This window comes from Microsporum canis, genomic scaffold (assembly GCF_000151145.1).
Source record: "Microsporum canis CBS 113480 supercont1.5 genomic scaffold, whole genome shotgun sequence".
NCBI lineage: Eukaryota > Fungi > Ascomycota > Eurotiomycetes > Onygenales > Arthrodermataceae > Microsporum > Microsporum canis.
Window position 1 is genome coordinate 840,379 of NW_003299165.1, and position 18,423 is coordinate 858,801.

The 18,423-nt window shown below is 47.1% G+C and overlaps 8 protein-coding genes and 1 non-coding gene across 9 annotated transcripts; 4 read left to right on the plus strand and 5 right to left on the minus strand.

The window, feature by feature from the left end:
- Positions 1 to 977: 977 nt before the first annotated feature.
- MCYG_05386 (B(0,+)-type amino acid transporter 1) lies at positions 978 to 2,813 on the minus strand (the record flags this gene model as incomplete). The annotated part of the gene is made up of 2 exons (XM_002845471.1): positions 978 to 1,790; positions 1,845 to 2,813. The coding sequence occupies 2 exons, from the start codon at positions 2,811 to 2,813 to the stop codon at positions 978 to 980; spliced, it is 1,782 nt and encodes a 593-aa protein (XP_002845517.1).
- Positions 2,814 to 3,306: 493 nt separating this feature from the next.
- MCYG_05387 (NADH-cytochrome b5 reductase) lies at positions 3,307 to 4,455 on the plus strand (the record flags this gene model as incomplete). The annotated part of the gene is made up of 1 exon (XM_002845472.1): positions 3,307 to 4,455. One exon carries the CDS (start codon positions 3,307 to 3,309, stop codon positions 4,453 to 4,455), a length of 1,149 nt encoding a protein of 382 aa, XP_002845518.1.
- A 94-nt stretch (positions 4,456 to 4,549) lies between these two features.
- Positions 4,550 to 5,932, minus strand: MCYG_05388 (phosphoserine aminotransferase; the record flags this gene model as incomplete). The annotated part of the gene is made up of 2 exons (XM_002845473.1): positions 4,550 to 5,104; positions 5,189 to 5,932. 2 exons carry the CDS (start codon positions 5,930 to 5,932, stop codon positions 4,550 to 4,552), a joined length of 1,299 nt encoding a protein of 432 aa, XP_002845519.1.
- An 843-nt stretch (positions 5,933 to 6,775) lies between these two features.
- MCYG_05389 (homoaconitase) lies at positions 6,776 to 9,212 on the plus strand (the record flags this gene model as incomplete). Its single annotated transcript, XM_002845474.1, has 2 exons — positions 6,776 to 7,682; positions 7,747 to 9,212. The coding sequence occupies 2 exons, from the start codon at positions 6,776 to 6,778 to the stop codon at positions 9,210 to 9,212; spliced, it is 2,373 nt and encodes a 790-aa protein (XP_002845520.1).
- Positions 9,213 to 9,497: 285 nt separating this feature from the next.
- On the minus strand, positions 9,498 to 9,569 carry MCYG_10555. Its single transcript has one exon. It is a non-coding gene; the product is annotated as a tRNA-Met (tRNA).
- Positions 9,570 to 9,827: 258 nt separating this feature from the next.
- MCYG_05390 (O-sialoglycoprotein endopeptidase) lies at positions 9,828 to 11,029 on the minus strand (the record flags this gene model as incomplete). Its single annotated transcript, XM_002845475.1, has 2 exons — positions 9,828 to 10,582; positions 10,678 to 11,029. 2 exons carry the CDS (start codon positions 11,027 to 11,029, stop codon positions 9,828 to 9,830), a joined length of 1,107 nt encoding a protein of 368 aa, XP_002845521.1.
- Positions 11,030 to 11,408: 379 nt separating this feature from the next.
- Positions 11,409 to 13,074, plus strand: MCYG_05391 (SET domain-containing protein; the record flags this gene model as incomplete). Its single annotated transcript, XM_002845476.1, has 4 exons — positions 11,409 to 11,562; positions 11,611 to 12,221; positions 12,311 to 12,541; positions 12,595 to 13,074. The coding sequence occupies 4 exons, from the start codon at positions 11,409 to 11,411 to the stop codon at positions 13,072 to 13,074; spliced, it is 1,476 nt and encodes a 491-aa protein (XP_002845522.1).
- Positions 13,075 to 13,409: 335 nt separating this feature from the next.
- On the minus strand, positions 13,410 to 15,395 carry MCYG_05392 (conserved hypothetical protein; the record flags this gene model as incomplete). The annotated part of the gene is made up of 4 exons (XM_002845477.1): positions 13,410 to 14,195; positions 14,256 to 14,552; positions 14,605 to 15,087; positions 15,220 to 15,395. The coding sequence occupies 4 exons, from the start codon at positions 15,379 to 15,381 to the stop codon at positions 13,410 to 13,412; spliced, it is 1,728 nt and encodes a 575-aa protein (XP_002845523.1).
- A 568-nt stretch (positions 15,396 to 15,963) lies between these two features.
- On the plus strand, positions 15,964 to 16,909 carry MCYG_05393 (calcineurin regulatory subunit CalB; the record flags this gene model as incomplete). Its single annotated transcript, XM_002845478.1, has 4 exons — positions 15,964 to 16,048; positions 16,123 to 16,175; positions 16,296 to 16,369; positions 16,495 to 16,909. 4 exons carry the CDS (start codon positions 15,964 to 15,966, stop codon positions 16,907 to 16,909), a joined length of 627 nt encoding a protein of 208 aa, XP_002845524.1.
- Between the last annotated feature and the right edge of the window lie 1,514 nt (positions 16,910 to 18,423).

An 18,423-nucleotide genomic window follows, 5' to 3' on the forward strand; every position in this document is an offset into this window, starting at 1 on the left:
CTTACATGTCTTGTAAGGAGACAGAGCCCAATATCGGAGCAATATATACTAGATAGCTCGATACCCTGCACTCACCAGTATCTTGCCTTGCATAAACCTCTGTTGGTGGTCTACGGCCTGTTATACAAAATGTCACTAGCGTCTATATATTAGGAGTTGGCTGTTAATAAGATTGGGTTCTCGGCTGTTGTTACCCACCGGAACCGCGCGGCTAATTGGACAACCCAAATTTAAGGTATTAACTCCAGCTTAGTTTGGTAGTGAACAGCGTTAACTGCATAGTATAAGCAAATGGAAGGGAAACGCTATAAATTTATCCGATTATGGCAAATACGAAGACGCAAGGAGATGAGATGAGGGATTGATCAGGAAGACCCCATGCTAGCAAGGCCGTTGCTGATATCAGTGAGACTAAATACGTTCCATCTGTGGCGAATCTCTGGTAAAAGCATAACTACGGCTCCAGTCTTGACTGGGCATCAAAGTTTTGATTATCGTTGTAGTTGGTTTACACCGAAGATATGAAAGTCTTTTCAAGCCAAATGGCAGCCAAGCCATGCTGAGGAAGTTATAGGTAAGGCCCCGCGACAAAAGTATCATAGGGAAAGCAGAACCAAGGCATACTTCAGCTGATCCCCGTCCTCGTTTCTCTCAGTCGAAAAGCAAGGGAAGAATGTAACGGAAAGGTTGAAAATCAAACAAGCGTTTAGATTAATCTGGAGCAAAATAGTTCTGCGTAGGGGCACACCCATAGAGACAAAGTTACCAAGCAAAAGTCCATCATTATTCACCGTGAATTGATTATTATTGAAGGGACTTTCTGTCCCGAGCGTGATGTATCCTATTTTAGTACAACGGGTAAAACTCTTCAGAAGAAACGTATATAAATATGTATATGAATCCATCATCAGAGAGAGCATAAGGTATAAAAATTCACCCGAACAATCGTCCCGCATTAAATTTTTCTGCAATCTGAATCATGCCTGGGATTTCACCCAGAATTTCCACCATCCCCGTCCAAGCTTGAACTTTCCATCACGTTGATGTATTCGCCAGTAATATACAGGGACCCCAATAACCCAAAAACCAACCACAGTGAGCGCCTGCAGTGGCTCAACAAATACCGCTCGGCTGAGCAGGAACAAGCTCACACAGCAGAAGATGATCGGGGTTGATATCCACGTTTTATAGGGCCGCTCTAACCGTGGTTCACGAATTCGTAGCACAATAAGGCCTAGAACCGTCAGGAAATAGAAAGAGTACCCCGCCACTCCGTAGAAGGTGACCAAGGTCTTAAATTCGCCAACAAGAATGTAGCACATGCAGAGTGCCATGTTAAAAACCATCGCGTAAATGGGGGTATATCCGATGCCAATATCATCCCCAAACACACGAAAGATTGCCTTTTTCATAAAGGAGCGGCGCTGTAAACGCCCTGCCGTTGGATGTGCTGACTCGCTAAGCCCTACCCTGCAAAATATAGATGGAAGGTAGCCTTCTTTACCAGCAGCATAGATTAATCTACCGCTTGTAAATATAGAAGCATTGAGCGCACCAATACAGCTTCCAGATACGACAAGCGCAAGGGCAGCAGCTCCAATGGGACCGAATACTTTAGCTCCAAAGTGCACTGCAATGGTATTGGTGCCTGAAATAGTAGACGCCGGCAGAACTAGGACGTATGAAATATTTGCGAGAACGTAACAAACTATCATTAGCGGCATTGCGGTGTGAATCACACGGGGTAGATCGCGACCAGCGTTCTTAAACTCCCCTGTGACGTAGTTTGTCTAGAGCTATGTTAGCTATAGCATGCAGCAAGTAGCGTTGTAACATGAACGTACGTTCTCCCATCCATCAAATGCCCACAGCCCAGAGTACAAAGCTACAGCCCAGCTGGAAATGCTTGTACTTGTCCCTTCGAACCAATTCTTCGTTTTCCACTCCTTGTTTGGATTGCCGTCATATGAAAGACCTGTGATTGCAGCCACTATTCCGATGACTGTGACGGCAAGCAGTGCAATAAATTTGAAGAACATGAAAAGATTCCCGATTCGAGTGCCCAATTTCGTTGATATACAGTTCAACATGGTAACGATCATAACACCTGCTAGGGCGACCCCCTTGGCAATCCAGGGGTTAACGGAGTCTACCCCCGTGCCAACTATCGCTTCAACAATATATTCTCCGAATATAATTGATATTATAGCGTTAGAACCAGGCTTCAGAACGAAAACAGCAGTCCATGTAAAGAGGAATCCGGCCAGTTCACCAAATATCTTCGATAGGTAGATCTGTGCACCACCATTGAGCGGTATGGCTCCACCCAGCTCTGCATAGCTCGAGGCGCCTGTCCATGCAAGCATACCGGCGACAACCCATACGATGAGTGAGGCACCGGGAGAACCTGCATTGCTGTTTACCTGACCAGGTGAAGAAAATATCCCAGACCCGATTATTAGCCCAATGATCAACGATAGCCCGTTTAGGTATGTTAATGTCTTGTGTCTGTCCAGCGAGCGATCTGCTATACCAGCATTGTGTTCTAGGGATACCGCTGAGGGCGCACCTAGTGGCGCATAGCCTCCAACCGTCTGGGAGAGAGGGAATAGATTGCTTCCGAAATCGAAGGCGGAGGAAACAGAATAGGATCGGCCATGGCCCCGTCGCGTGGATTCGTATAATTCACCTGATATAGGGTCCTCATTTTCCAGAGAAGCTCTGCGTGACGAACCAGCTCCAGAGTCCGATGAAGATTGTGCTAACTCATCCTCCGAGGAGGCGAGTGACGCTAGCTCGAGGGAGTCTCTCATTGTGCTTATCTAGCAACAAATAACGAGGGAATAGAAACGAAGACAATATAGGGCTCGTCAAAATGAAAAACCGCAATGAAGGACTGCGGCAATTTCTAGGAGTAAAGGGGGTGTGGAGCGCTCGCAGCCATAGTGAGGAGAGAACGAGCGGGTGATAGAAGAAGATAGTGCTATAGTCTAGCTTGCTCAGGGATGTCACCGCGTAAATTCGTCAGCTTAGTCGACCAAATATGCCACCTCACACAAAAACCGGGCAGTTGAAAAGAAAATGAAGCGGTTGGCAAGCAAAACCTGGAGGTGAAGATCGGATCAAGCATGTTTCCCCTTCAAGAGATCGATATAATTTCTTATCGCGGTATCAGCCAATCATACAGCGCATATAAAAGTCAATTATGTATCACGTGATCATATTTTCTGTCTATCGAAAACGACCTTTTGGAAGTAATATTTGAGAGTATCAAGAAATCAAGTTTGGCTGCTGTTGATTCTTTTCATGTTTCCTCGGGCCATTCGTTTATGTTGTCTTTCCTATTCCCCGCGACGATGTAATTTTACGCCTCAACTCCTGCCGCGGAATCTTCTTCGGAACTCATCGACGACACCCCAGCGGCCACCGAAGGGCCCGGCAAGCAAGCTATGGCTAACCGCCGCCGTTATAGCTATCGGAGCCGGTGGAGTTGGCGTATACACCAGATCCCGGGGGGATACGTCTAGCAATACCCTAGATCCGGTCACATTCACAAACTATGAACTCCTCTCAAAGACACCTGTGTCATCAACATGCAGTATCTTCAACTTGCGGCCAAAAAGGAAAGGAGGAATAAATGCGGAGGTCTACCAGGATGCGTTTGAGACCGGAATCTGGAGTGTGCAGTTTAAGCAACCTCAACTGCAGGTTGGTCGAGACTACACGCCTCTACCGCCTTCGGCACATTTCTCTCTGGACGGAAACAAAGGAGACAACACGTCCCTCCAATTTCTTATTAGAAAAGATGGCGAAGTCTCCAGCTACCTACATGACTTAAAACCTGGAAGTACTGTGGAATTGCGCGGACCCCAGATTGGGCTCGAATTGACACCGGATGTCCAAGAGGTTCTGTTTATCGTGGGTGGAACTGGCATAGCTCCTGCTCTACAGGCTGCTCATACGATACTCAAGTGCATGCGGCCAAGGGAAGAGACCAGAATACATATTCTATGGGCGAACAGGCGGAGAGAGGATTGTCTCGGTGGTCGTAGCGATTCCCCCGTTCCTCAGCGGAGTTGGTGGTCGAAGCTATATTTCTCCGCCAGCATAATAGGGACACCCAAAGAAACTATGGAGGAGCAGAAGAGTTACATTGTAGAGCAGCTGGATGAGCTTAAACGCCTCTACCCCAAGAAATTCACGGTTGATTACTTTGTTGATGAAGAGAAAACACTTATCCGAAAAGACTCTATTATGAAATATATAAACTCAAGAGCACAGCACGCTCTTGTGGGACCGAGAAAGAAGAAGCTAATAATTATATCCGGGCCTGATGGGTTTGTCAGCTATCTTGCTGGCCGCAAGATGTGGCAAGATGGACGGGAAGCCCAAGGACCACTTCGAGGGATTTTGGGAGAATTGAATATCACTGGCTGGTCTGTTTGGAAACTCTGAGATGAGTATATACGTATATACAAATATCTTCATGAACCACGGTGCCCAAGAATGCTACCCCTCATGCGGCAGTTTATTTCGCTCTGGTCAATCACTAGGCACTGGCAAAATCGTTCAGATACTGAACCAGTTTTTCCACGTTTTCTAGTGAAACGGCGTTGTAATTGCTAGCCCGCATGCCGCCAACGCTTCTGTGACCCTTTAGCCCTTGGAGGAGACGTTTCTCTGCGCCGGAAATGAATTCTTTCTCCTTCTCAGCATCGCCTCCGTGCACTCGGAAACATAGGTTCATCCTGCTGCGAACGCTCTTATCGGGAACGACCTGGTATACCTGAGGATACTTGTCAAGCGCTCCGTATAGGAGATCCGTTTTCTTCTTCACGAGATCTTCTTGTCCTGAAACTCGCGCCTCGCCGTGGGTTTGGACAAGGCTGGCAATAACTTGGCCGGCAATCCACAGGGTAAAGATCGGAAGAGTGTTGTATAGAGAGTTGTTCTTGGCGGTTATCGCATAGTCAAAAACTATGGGCCCCGGTAACCCCCCGATATGAAGCTGACGGAGCAAAGACGGACAAGGTGTGGATGTATGAGGAGGTAGAAGGTCCTTTCGGACAATGATCAATGCGATCCCTGTAACACCAATGTTTTTCTGAGCCCCTCCCTATAGATAGACCATTGTATATTAGCGTTTTGTTATCTGTGGCGGCATTTTGAGGATATTAGATTCACTTACAAAAATCACAGCGTACTTCCTCACGTCTATCTTTCGGCTGAGGAAGTTCGAGCTCATATCAGCTACTACCAATCGTTCATCTTCTTCGCCCACATCCTGTGGATTCTCCAACACCTTCGGAAAGGCAGGGAACTCGACTCCGTCAACCGTTTCGTTATCACAGAAATAAACGAATGCGGGCGCACTTTTACCCCCTTCCCTCTTTGTCTTGGTGAGCTTCCATTCCTGCTCGGCTGGAATCTTTCCAAACTTCCCTCCATTCGCTTCTCGAGCATCCACGGCCACATTGACAAACTTCTCTCCAAGCAGCCTCTTCCCTTCCTGCGCCGCCTTTGAAGACCAAGACCCAGTAACGAGATAATCCAGTACCAGCTCTTCATCAACCTGTCTCTTCAATTCTGCAACAATCTTGGCTTCATCATCACCGAACTGGGCTGCGACCTTGCGTCTTCTCCTCTCAACCCAGACACTGACCAAATTCTGCACTACTGCGCTGAACTCGCCAGTTCCACCACCCTGAAGGAACAGTATCTCATAATTCTCCGGTATATCCAGCAGGGTAGTCAGACTGGCTTTGGTATCGGCGAGAATCTGGTTGGCGGCGGGAGACCGATGGGAGATTTCTCCTAGACCCAAGCCACTGTCGTTGTAATTGACGAAGGCTTTGGCACCAGCCTCGACAACCGCAGTTGGTAGAGGGGCAGGGCCCGCACCAAAGTAGGCAATTTCCGATCGAGAAGGCATTTGGGGACGTTTGTCACCTTGACGTGGTGGAAGAGAGACGAGGCTTTCTGTGCAAAAGGTGGGATGCGAACAAAAATGACTACTTGTTATGGCGGGGTTTTCACTCTTTGTATATATTCGAGGCACTCAAAGCTGAGTACTTGTAACTCTTATATCTGTTGACCCTTGATCAATGGATGCAAGATAGATGGTTATTTATATTTGAATACAACTCCTCCAAGGTCCTTTTCCATGTGCAATTGAGTGACTCAACTCTCGCTCGTTACATTCTTCCCTTGCTATTACAACCTTTTTAACGTTTTCACTTTTCGGCTAAAGTATTGCAAAATGGGCTTGCTCAAAGAAAAAGTGGAGGCTTCACATCTTCCAAAGTCTGGCACTTTACATTCTACCTACATGGTGGTAGAGCTCCGACGGCTGGTCCTGGTAGTTGTGTAGAGCTATCCATACATGCAGCAACTAAAATCAACCGGGATGTAGCTAGCGCAGGGATCTTGTGAAATATTTCTCCGATATGACATCCACAAGTCCCGGTCTACAACTGTCGACCATAACTAGCCTCGTATGTATTTATCAACACAGTAGCAGCTTGTATCTATATCAATATCCAACATGTCTTCTTTTTCCCCTTTAGAATGGAACAAACCGACAGATTACATAAGCCCGAGTTCGGGATGACACACTGACCCGATAAAGCCTGTTTGCTTAGTTTGCATCTTTTGACCATTTGCTGCTTTTTCATTCGATAGAAAAAGTTGTTGAATCCGAATTGCGAAGGAGAGCGACGAGACAAGAGATATCTCGTCCCAAGAGCAGTTCTGTGGAGGAAGAGGGTCCTTCACAATGGCTGGCGTCATATCAAGAAGAGCCATGGCGAGCGCCAGCAGGGCGATTGTCTCGCCAATTGCGAGAATGCAGAGTCGCCGATTGCAATGCAATACCAGACCATTGGCATACAGACAGTTCTCTGTGACAAACAGGCTCTCATCAGCTGATGTATTCCACTCACAGCTTCAAGACCCTTCCTTCGCCGCAATCCACTCCGCGATCAAATCGAATACTCTCGTTCCTCAAACCCTGACCGAGAAGATTGTCCAGAAATATTCTGTCGGCTTAGCAGAGGGCAAATTCGTCCGATCGGGAGACTATGTTACCATATCTCCCCACCGAATCATGACCCACGATAACAGTTGGCCTGTTGCGCTGAAGTTCATGTCCATTGGAGCATCCAGGTTGAACGACTCGAAACAGATCGTCATGACCCTAGACCATGATGTGCAGAACAAGTCTGAGAAGAACTTGCAAAAATATGAGCAGATTGAGCGGTTTGCAAAGAGTCATGGTGTTGATTTCTACCCTGCTGGAAGAGGTATCGGGCATCAAATCATGGTCGAGGAAGGATATGCTTGGCCAGGGACCTTGGTGGTGGCTTCGGACAGCCACTCGAATATGTATGGAGGCGTAGGATGTTTGGGGACACCGGTGGTGAGGACCGATGCGGCCAGTATCTGGGCTACGGGGAAGACTTGGTGGCAGGTGCCTCCAGTTGCTAGAGTGAACTTCACGGGAATCCTGCCCAAGGGTGTTACTGGAAAGGACGTCATCGTTGCCCTCTGCGGACTGTTCAACAATGACGAAGTTCTCAATCATGCTATTGAATTTACCGGATCGGAGGAGACCATGCGCAGTTTACAGATTGATGATCGATTGACGATAGCGAACATGACAACTGAATTTGGAGCTCTAAGCGGTAACTACCATTCCACCAAGGAACTCACTTGACATGAAACTTATTCTTACTAACTTTATACAAGGCCTATTCCCTGTAGACGCCATGCTAAAGGGGTGGTTACGAGCAAAGGCAACTACAGCTGCCATGTGGGGATCAACAGTCGCTGATCTACCCAGCACAGCAGCTACTCGATTCAACCATGAACTACTGGAAGAGATGTTTGAGCAACCTTTAGTGGCAGACAAGGGAGCTCAATACGCCAAGCAACTCCATCTAGATCTCTCCACCCTCACCCCCTATGTTTCTGGGCCTAACTCCGTCAAGGTAGCTACGCCCCTGGATGAGCTTGAGGCGCAGAATATCAAGGTCGACAAAGCATACCTCGTATCCTGCACCAATTCCAGAGCTTCCGATATTGCAGCAGCGGCGAAAGTGTTCAAGGAAGCTGCTGAGAAGAATGATGGTAAAGCCCCCAAGATAGCAGACGGCGTTAAGTTTTACATTGCGGCCGCATCCATACCTGAGCAGCGCGCTGCGGAAGAAGCTGGTGACTGGCAAACTCTCCTTGATGCTGGTGCGGAACCCCTACCTGCCGGTTGTGGGCCATGCATTGGCCTTGGAACCGGCCTGTTGGAACCCGGAGAAGTCGGCATCAGTGCGTCAAACCGGAACTTCAAAGGTCGAATGGGTAGCACAGAAGCGAAAGCCTACCTTGGTAGCCCTGAAGTGGTAGCAGCTAGTGCGCTAAGTGGGAAGCTGAGTGGGCCAGGATGGTACGAGAAGCCCGAAGGCTGGACTGGAGTTGTTCGTGGAGAAGGCGAGGGAATCAAGGATGAGGACCTGTTGACCGCGGAGCAGGCGCTAGAGAAGGTTATTGGACAGCTTGATAGCATGCTACTGGATGCCGAGAAGTCGTTTGGCATCGAAGGGCCACAGGCACAGCCAGAAGAAACAGCCACCCTGACAGAGGTATACCCTGGCTTCCCCGAACGTGTCTCAGGAGAAATAATCTTCTGTGACAGCGACAACATCAACACCGATGGCATTTACCCTGGGAAATATACATACCAAGACAACGTCACTGTTGAGCAGATGGGCGAGTACTGCATGTCCAACTACGATACCGAATTCTCCAAAATATCCAAGGATGGGGATATCCTAGTAACCGGCTACAACTTTGGTTGTGGAAGCTCTCGCGAGCAAGCTGCTACCGCCATTCTTGCCAGAAATATTCCACTTGTGGTCGCAGGCAGCTTTGGCAACATCTTCTCCAGGAACAGTATCAACAATGCCCTCATGGGACTAGAAGTCCCGCGACTTGTCAGCAGACTGCGTGAGACATTTGGAGAACAGGGGAAGCAGGCAACTAGACGAACTGGTTGGACATTGACGTGGGATGTACGACGAAGTCAAATTGAGGTCCAAGAAGGCCCTGGTGGACAGAAATGGACGCAGAAAGTTGGAGAGCTACCTCCAAACGTACAGGAAATCATAGCCCTTGGAGGGTTAGAAAAATGGGTCAAGAACTCTATTTCTACATCTTCTTAGGCTATGCACCGTCTTGTTGCTTTTTTTTAACTGTGTAATATGGTACTATTTCTCATGTTTTCGGGTGTATAAAAAGATGAGAGAGTTGGCGCTTGTCATTTACATGGTAGATTCCTGCAATATATGAGGGTTAGATAGATAAACTTTAATTCCAGTTTACTTACGCTCGATTTTTCTCATTTATATTGGAAGCTAGGGAAGAAGAAGAAGAAGAAGAACCCTTTTATGCGATATGATCCTAAGCAGAAGATCAAATGCGATAAAAAAGGGGGAAAAAAAAATTCCTAGCATGTCTTGGTTTCGATCCAAGGCCCTCCGGGTTATGAGCCCGGCGCGCTTCCGCTGCGCCAACATGCTTTGATTCATGAGGTGGGACAACGTCTAGCGCAAGTTAAGCCTCAGCGACAGGGTTTCCCTTGATCTAGCATAGCGGGCCCACTTCTCGCGCTTCTGCCAGGATATTTCTCTACATCGTATATTCGACAAATAACGGCGAGATGAAGAGAGTGTGTACATTATGGTATACGGGTATGTGGCTTGGTGTATTATGACACTCTAATATTCCCGTTGTTCGGACTACTTCCTAAATGCCATAGTTAACTCTATAGTGTCAAGTCATTCTCTCCATTTCACGAAGACTTCGTCTGTCCTGAACCTCTGAGTACATGTAGACTCTTCCAGCTTCGTACGGAAGCCTGTCTTGTAGGCCAGCAGTCCAGCCTGGGCAATCATGATACCATTATCAATACAGAAACGTTCGTCGGTCGCATACACACTGCCACCTCTATCACGGGCCATGATTCCCATCATCTCCTGAAGGCGTTCATTGCACCCAACGCCGCCGACTATCAGCACCTCTTTCGAGCCTACATGCGCCATCGCACGTTCTGTAATTTCAACAAGCATCGCATATACCGTTTCCTGGAGCGAAAAGCACAAATCTGCACGGCTGACTACCCCGTCATCATTTTCGAGCGAGTCGGCTGCTTCGGCTTTTGCGGATCGAGCTACTTCGTCAGCATCCTTTTTGGCTTGCTCTGCGCCGCCCAGCCCGTATGAGGCCGCCAATGCGTCAACGGTAGCTAATATGCCCGAGAAAGAGCAATCCATCCCCTTCACAGCATAGGGAATCTCAACTAGTCTTTTACCTTTTTTGGCTAGCTGTTCGATATTATATCCTGGAGCGGGGTCGTTGGATATGTGTAACGTTCGAGCGAATCGATCCAGACAGTTTCCCACCGCGATATCTAGAGTTTCACCGAATATTCTGTACCGCTGCGAGCTGTACGCAATTACTTGGGTGTTGCCTCCAGAGACGTATAGAACAATGGGGTTTGTGGCGCCAGTTATGTAGCGACCCATCTCAATATCTGCGGGCATAGTGTTAGCGCCTGTTTGCCGAGCCGTGAAAAGTATACAGGCAGTAAAAGCACTGAGATTTGACGATAATGGAAGATATACGCACGCCCAACACAATGATTAACACCAACAAGCTCCTTCCCCCATAATAGACTCAGCATTCTCGCGGCCAATGCAACACATTGGAGGGGAGCACCCATCCCTGGGCCTTTAGTATAACATATGCAATCCACATCGGCCACACCAATTTTGGCATCTTTCAAAGCTTGCTTCACCAAGCTTACAACCCACTTGCGATGGTGTCTTGCCGTGTCCTTTGGTAAAAACCCTTCACCTGGCGGAGAAACGTATGTGTGTCGAACATTAGACAGAACCTGGGGAGAGGAGCCATCGTCAGGGTGGAGTATAACCCCAACTCCCAGTTTGTTTGCTGAGCCCTCGAGTCCGATTGCAATCATGGCGCCTCCTCATTTATTCTCTTCCTCACTTACTGTAATCCAGCATTCCCTTCGATTAGACACAAGATCCCCGATGTTTTTTTAACAAGGAATTTAGAACTTATCGATAACTGCAGTGGGGAACCACGTGACCAGTCCTAAAAGTACTATAAACCTTGGAAGGTTCTTACTAAGAAAACGGCTTCCGATGGGGGGAAGTTTATCCGGAAGTTTATCCGACAGCACATATTGTTCACACACCCACCATCATTTGCACTCCAAAGTGGCTGGCATTCTGGCTTCTGTTCAGACATTGCCTGCCTTCTAGCTTGAGGAGAAGGTTTGTGAAGTCATTGTTTTGGATCTACCTGTTTACAGCTACCCAGCTCCTCCTTGCGGCATGCCTGTTCTGATGGACTCAGCAGGCAAGGACCAGTTCAACAAGCTGTCAGATGACTTCATGCTCTGGTTGAAGCGGAGCAGCCCTAACTTCAAAGTGCATCCCGACATCCGTATCACTGATTTGAGGTCTATTGGAGCAGGGAGAGGCATCTGTAAGTGATCTTATTTTCATGGTTTTCAAGTAATACAGCAAAAGATAGGTCATCTGATTGCTGACGCCTGGGAACTAGGCGCTGTGAGAGATATAGCCGAAGACGAAGAACTCTTTGTTATCCCGGAAGATTTGATCCTCAGCGTAGAAAACTCGAAAGCAAGAGAAGCTCTAGGCTTAAATGAGACACAACTCGGGCCCTGGCTATCGCTAATCATCGTCATGATTTACGAGTACTACCAAGGCGAGCAATCGAGATGGGAACCGTATTTCCATATCCTTCCTACGAGTTTCGATACGTTAATGTTCTGGACAGAGGCTCAACTGCAGGAACTTCAAGGTTGTGCAGTTGTTGATAAAATTGGCAAGTCTGCAGCTGATGAGGCCATCCTCCAAAAGGTTGTCCCGCTGATACAGGCCAACCCTCATCACTTCCCGGCCAGATCTGGTATGCCTCCACTTGATAGCAATGATGCTTTACTTTGCTTAGCGCATCGTATGGGTAGCCTCATCATGGCATACGCGTTTGACATAGAGAAAACTGAAGGAGCGGACGATGATGCGGCTGAAGACGGCTATATGACCGATGATGAGGATGAGCCGGCCAAAGGTATGGTGCCTCTAGCTGATATATTCAATGCAGATGCACAGAGGAATAATGTAAGTAAAAGTACTTTGTCTTCTTTTGGGATTTACCTCACCATCTCACTCTGTTCATAGCTAATATATATATGTTTTCGTCGTTATAGGCACGCCTCTTCCAAGAAGAAGGGTCATTCGTGATGAAGGCTATCAGGAATATACAAGCCGGTGAGGAGATCTTTAATGACTATGGTGAACTCCCGAGAGCGGATCTCCTTCGGCGATACGGTTATGTCACCGATAATTATGCCCAATACGACGTGGTTGAGTTTTCTTTGGACAGCATTTGCAATGCCGCAGGTTTACCAGACAGTCATCCTGGACCCTCTAACCCCCAAGTATGTATTCAGAATCAGATGTTATTTCCTACTATCTGCTAACCTCGTTATAGCTTGAACTCCTAGACAATCTCGGTCTGCTCGAAGACGGATACAGTATTCCCCGAATATCGGATTCCGAGTCGTTGAATGACGCAATACCAGAGGATTTCCTTATTCTTCTTAACACCTTGACCTTACCGGTAGCGAATCTAAATGATCTCAGGGCGAGAAACAAAGCCCCAAAGCCAGAGTTTTCTGCCGCTTCTGCGGCTGTGCTCTTGCCTTTAGCTGTCCAACGCCTATGCGAATACCCTACTACAATTCAGAGTGATAAAAAAATGCTTCAATGCCTCGAACAAAACTTCAACCCCAATGATTCAAACTCTCGCCGTATGAAAATGGCAGTGCAGGTAAGGATGGGAGAAAAAGAAATTCTTGCTCAAGTTTTGAGACAATTGGACACCTACCCGATGCATCAAGGCCACAGTGGATCAACTAAACATGCAATGACGAACGATGAATACACCTCCAAGAGGCAAAGACAACTTTGAGCGAACTAAAATACTATACATACTATCAGGATATAAATGCGGGAATCCAAGGGATGAGGTTTTCGAATTTTTTTGTCATTTGTTTTTGCTGATAATAGCTTGCCCCCCAGAAGTTTCTAATATGTACACACTAACGAACAAAGAGCACAACGCTCGGTTCAGCTTAGCCTTTGGCAAAGATTTAAAATCAAGTGGTGGGGAGAGGGCGGGAAGGGAGACATCTGTGTGTAAAGCACAGAGAAAGGGATGGATGAAAACTATACGGATATCAAGAGACAGCAATGTGACAAAAGGAGGCATATGTGGCAGGTCAGGAACAAAAGGTGAGTGGGTGATTAAGACACAGTGTGAGAACTTTTCTGTGCTGCTATATTTGATGAGTTGGGATTAACGTTATTGTGGCCAGGCGCGGGAGACGCACCCGGTAGCCGCCTACCGTTCGGGGCTTGTTGACTATGGGACTGTGCCTGGGCTTGCAGCTGAGCTTGACTTATGGCCTGATCTCTCGCCTTGGCCGACAGATACGCACGATGCTGCATGATTTGGATATCAAATTCATCCTTTTCATACACGATATCCATATCATCATCGTCACGATCATACTTGAACCTATCGAGTTTTATGGGATCAACACCATCCTTATTACGGAGTGCAAGGTTTCTGCGGTCAATAAGGACACGGCCACCACGGCCTACACGCCGACGGAAAGACGGTGTGGGCCTATTCGAATCATCTTCTGATGGGCTTGACTGTCGAAGCGCTGACCATTGGGTTTCTAGTGGCAGAATGCCATGAACATCCCGCATACGTTCAGAGCTCTCGGAGGTTGGAGGTGTGGGCAAATACTCATGCGTTATTGCCGGTCGGAATTCAGCTTCGAATCCTTGCGGTGTGGTTGGAGTAAGTGGCGCCCGAGTGATATCTACATAACCTTCGTTCCACTTGGCATGCTTTGCAACATTCTGTTTAATTTCTCGCAGAATATCATTCTCCTTATCTGCTTGAACATCTTCAAGCAGCTGCAGGTCTTCGCCAAGTTGGCCAGCGGTGCGCGAAGGGACACGCAGCTGTGGAACACTTGGCCGCTGGATAACAGGAACTTCTGTGGGCTTCTTCTTTGGCTGCGCATTAGGGTCAGTTATGATAAAAGGAGGATCTATGGTATCAGAGTGGGATTTTACCTTTTGATTGATGAGATCCTCATCATCGTCCTTGATGCCAAGTTTCCGTTTCATCTCCTTTACCTCGCTGCGTTGCAGGAACAGTTGCCTTTCAGTTGCCAACGCTTCTTTTCGCCCAAGTTCACGTTGCTGCACCATTGCTATTAATTGTCGGGCATCTTCTAACTCTTTTCTCAGGCGCCTAAGTTTCTCGGCGCTCTGTGCATCCCGACCTCGAGTTTTTCGAGCTAGTCGGACTTCTCTACGGCGGAAACAAACATATGGGTCGCCGTCATCAGTATCTTGCCCGGTTTCAAACTGCGGAGTCATCAGTATATGATTCGCCAAACAGTTCAACCAGTCTACTCACCTTTAAAGTCGGCTGGAGCGGCCTATTTCCTGATGCTGTCCGCCTCGATTTCCAGCTCTCATATATTTCTCTTACAAACGGCCTTAATTTCTCGTGTATCATTCCATCAAAACATTCCTCCATTTCCAGATACGATACTACAGGGGGGTTATCGACAGCAGCGAATGGCTGTTTTGCCTGCGCTGTCTCCTCGAAGAAGCTCATCACCTCTTCGAATTGGTCTTCTGTGCATTGTGTTGATGCGTCCCGCTTCTGGTTCATTATCTTCAAAGCGACGTCATCTTCTTCCACGAGGTTATATCCACACCCACTGCAGTCCTCTACGGTTGACGAGAACCGAATATACGTTGCAGGCTGCGAGAATATTGGCTTGTAGAGCGTGTCATATTGGACCGAGCTCTGGACGGTTTCTGGTGTCGGGATATGTGTCTGGGCAGCATTTCCAAACGCGGTGGCATTTATTGCAGCTTGCAAATGGAATTCCTAATCGCTCGACCAACGTTAGCCCGTCTTCTTCATCCATTTCACTTGACGATACAGGTTGCTCTTGCCCCCTAATATCACGTGACGTCTCCCAGGCAACCCCTTGAAAATTTCGATTTCAGGGACACTTACAGTTTCTTCAGCTTTCTCAACGCCGGTTTCGATAGCCTGTAGTGTAGTTTGCGGATCATCTTCGGTAAGGTCAATCTGATCCTCTCGAAATATTGGTATCGGCTGCTTGGGGGTGAGTTTTTTCGGACGCGTAGCCCTCATCATCCCCCCAAGCCGTGACATGACTCTCGGATAGCAAAAATAGGACCACACATGAGCAGGTGGTAGCCTAATATAGGTGTCAAACGAAAGGCCTGGTCATCAGCAGTAAGTTAAGCGTGGTTTTGTGTAAATCGAGCGTCGTGAGGTCGAGATAATGCTGTCGGGAATCTGGTGGCAAGACGGTGTTTTGATGAGTTGACGTTGTCCATGACGCTACAAATCGGGCTTGTTTGGGCGCAGTTTGGTAGTCTGGGCCAGCGCATGGGCCGCCAGTGCTTCCTAATGCGGCTAGCGCAGTCTTCCCCAATATAAAAATCTCCAGTGACGCTGGCTTACCTGATTAGGGCTAGCGCAAACTGCCCTGAATCGCCCAAAGAAGAACGTCACTACCACAAGCGCATTCAACTTCCACCACTTCCACCATTTCCACCATTTCCACCACGCCAACATAATAGCTTTGTCTAGCCACTCTAGCAGTGAATTGCCACGCCGTTTTTAGACAGTTGTCATCGGCCAACCGCATATAGGGATAGTCTCGCCTCCCCTTCACCGTCGAACTTCTGCTCCTGAGCCACCCCTCACCTATAGCTACTCATTACAACAATGGCTTCTGAGAACTCAGCTTCGGAGCCTGTACAGGATTCATCTGGCACCCAGGTCCTAGACAAGATTGTGTCGGCGTCCAACTGTACGTTCCCGCCGCTTGTGTCTTATTGATGGCTCGATGATTTCAACTGCTAACTTGTAATTTTTTTTGTGAAGTTGACCGAGATGAGGTTGATAGGTTACGGAAACGCTTCATGAAACTGGATAAAGTGAGCCCCTCTCCGGGGATACTAGAATGTCGCATTCATAGAGGGACTATTTTAAGTGATGCATACGTTTAGTCACAGCTCACTAATTACTGTTCAACCGAAAATTTTTGGCTGTCATAGGATAATTCTGGCACGATCGAACGAGATGAATTTCTTTCTCTACCACAAGTTTCGTCCAACCCCTTGGCTACTCGGTAAGAAATCGAGGCGAACCGCATACCCCCGAAAAGAAAGAAAAATAAAATCTTATCCCGCGCATATACTCTCGGCTTTCGCGCACGTGAGCTAATGATTTCGCGTTTCTTGCGAACTAAAATAGAATGATCGCAATTTTCGATGAAGATGGCGGTGGTGACGTCGACTTCCAAGAATTCGTGTCAGGATTATCAGCATTTAGCTCCAAGGGGAACAAAGAGGAGAAGCTTCGATTTGCGTTCAAAGTATATGATATTGATCGTGACGGGTACATATCAAACGGCGAACTGTTTATTGTTCTGAAAATGATGGTTGGCAGCAATTTGAAGGACAATCAACTACAACAAATAGTAGATAAGACGATCATGGAAGCTGACCAAGACGGAGATGGAAAAATAAGCTTTGAAGAATTTACCAGGATGGTTGAGAACACAGACATCAGTATGAGCATGACTTTGGGTAAGTCTATGATTTCCCCTATCCGTATCTTGCCCCATGGTGTCATTCCAAGTGAAGTGATCAATGTCGCCGTTGTCTAACCATTTAGTAGATCAATTTTGAATACGCGATATTATTTTGTTTGTTGGCGTTGGTTTACGATTGCTCCTGTTTGGCCGATGCAACTTCGATCCTCTTCAAACTGTTTTGATATGATCCGCTTTCTCCAACACCAATCGATGATGAATTCTTACGATACCAACCAACCTCAATATAGATGTTTACTGCGGCTCTATAGAACCCTGGGATCCAGCTGAGGCCTTGTTGACCAATTGCCAACGCCCATTTAAACTCGCAATAGACTTGTACTTAAGGGTTTCAATATCAAAAAACCGGACTATACCGCCTTAGTTTTCCTGGTAAATTGTAGCCAGAATCGAACATGTCAATTATCATCCTTGGGTGGATATAAACACCCACAAATCGTCGTTCCAACGAGGCTCGGCTGATCATAGCTACATATTTTAAGTGGTGAGTATCCCTCATCTGCAACATAAAAAAGAGTTGATCTATGATTTAAGATATTTTCATTTACCACAAGTTCGGTTAAGTTCTGCCTCTCCACAACCTTATCTTGATCTATCGATATCTCTATCTCACTAGAAATTTTCTAACCTCACCCAGCAGCAAATAGTTAACATATCATAAAGGGCAGCAAGGACTCAAGTACTCGGGGATGGCAATAATAGTTCGGTCAGCGTGGCCAGTTCCCAGTTCCCCTTAATTCAGAATACAAAATGCAACCGATATCAGTGCTATGTTATACATACCATACCTACCCAAATGCACAAGGAACTAACTAAGGTCAGACAAGTGAAGCCTGCAGTAGCCTCGTGTCAGACTTCGGGATTTGACCAGCCCAATATCGTGGTTTAGTACGACTCAGAGGATTTTGAAATGGATGCCCTCAGACGGGAAGGTGGTTTCTTATAAATACCACCACGGCTAAAACCAGCCCACTAATCTGGAAAGCTGGCTTCGATTTATCATGCCGATGATACTGGATAACACTCATGCACACATCACTTCGCATGAGATACTGACAGACAAGATTTACATGCACAACCTCAACCAAACGGCATACGTTCCACTCCCGCGCCAGAGTATTAGACTTTTCTTTCCACAAATTTATGCAGGTTAATATCCTTACTTGCATGGTGGTGGATCTCTAGAGGCTCAAAGAGCTTCCTTGCCTTTCGATGCTCTTCGCTTACAAGAAGCCTGAAGGCCATCAATTCTTCGGAGATGCTCCATGAACCTTCCCTTTCAACATTATCCCGTTTTGCAAAGTTTAAGGGCAAGGGCCATGCCTCGATTATGGACAAAGAATCATGGGCTGCATATATATACTACATATATAGGTGTGCAATTTCCAACAGTTTCTCTCCTAGCCTATCATATCTATGGGCTAGGATGTACCGTGAAGAACTGACATGGACATGGTTATTAAAATTGGTCAACTCAACGACGAGGGTGGCAAAGATGGGTCAAGCACAGAACATATAAGCCGCCCTTATCGACGGTCCTGATAAGACCCATGCTCTTCCATGATATA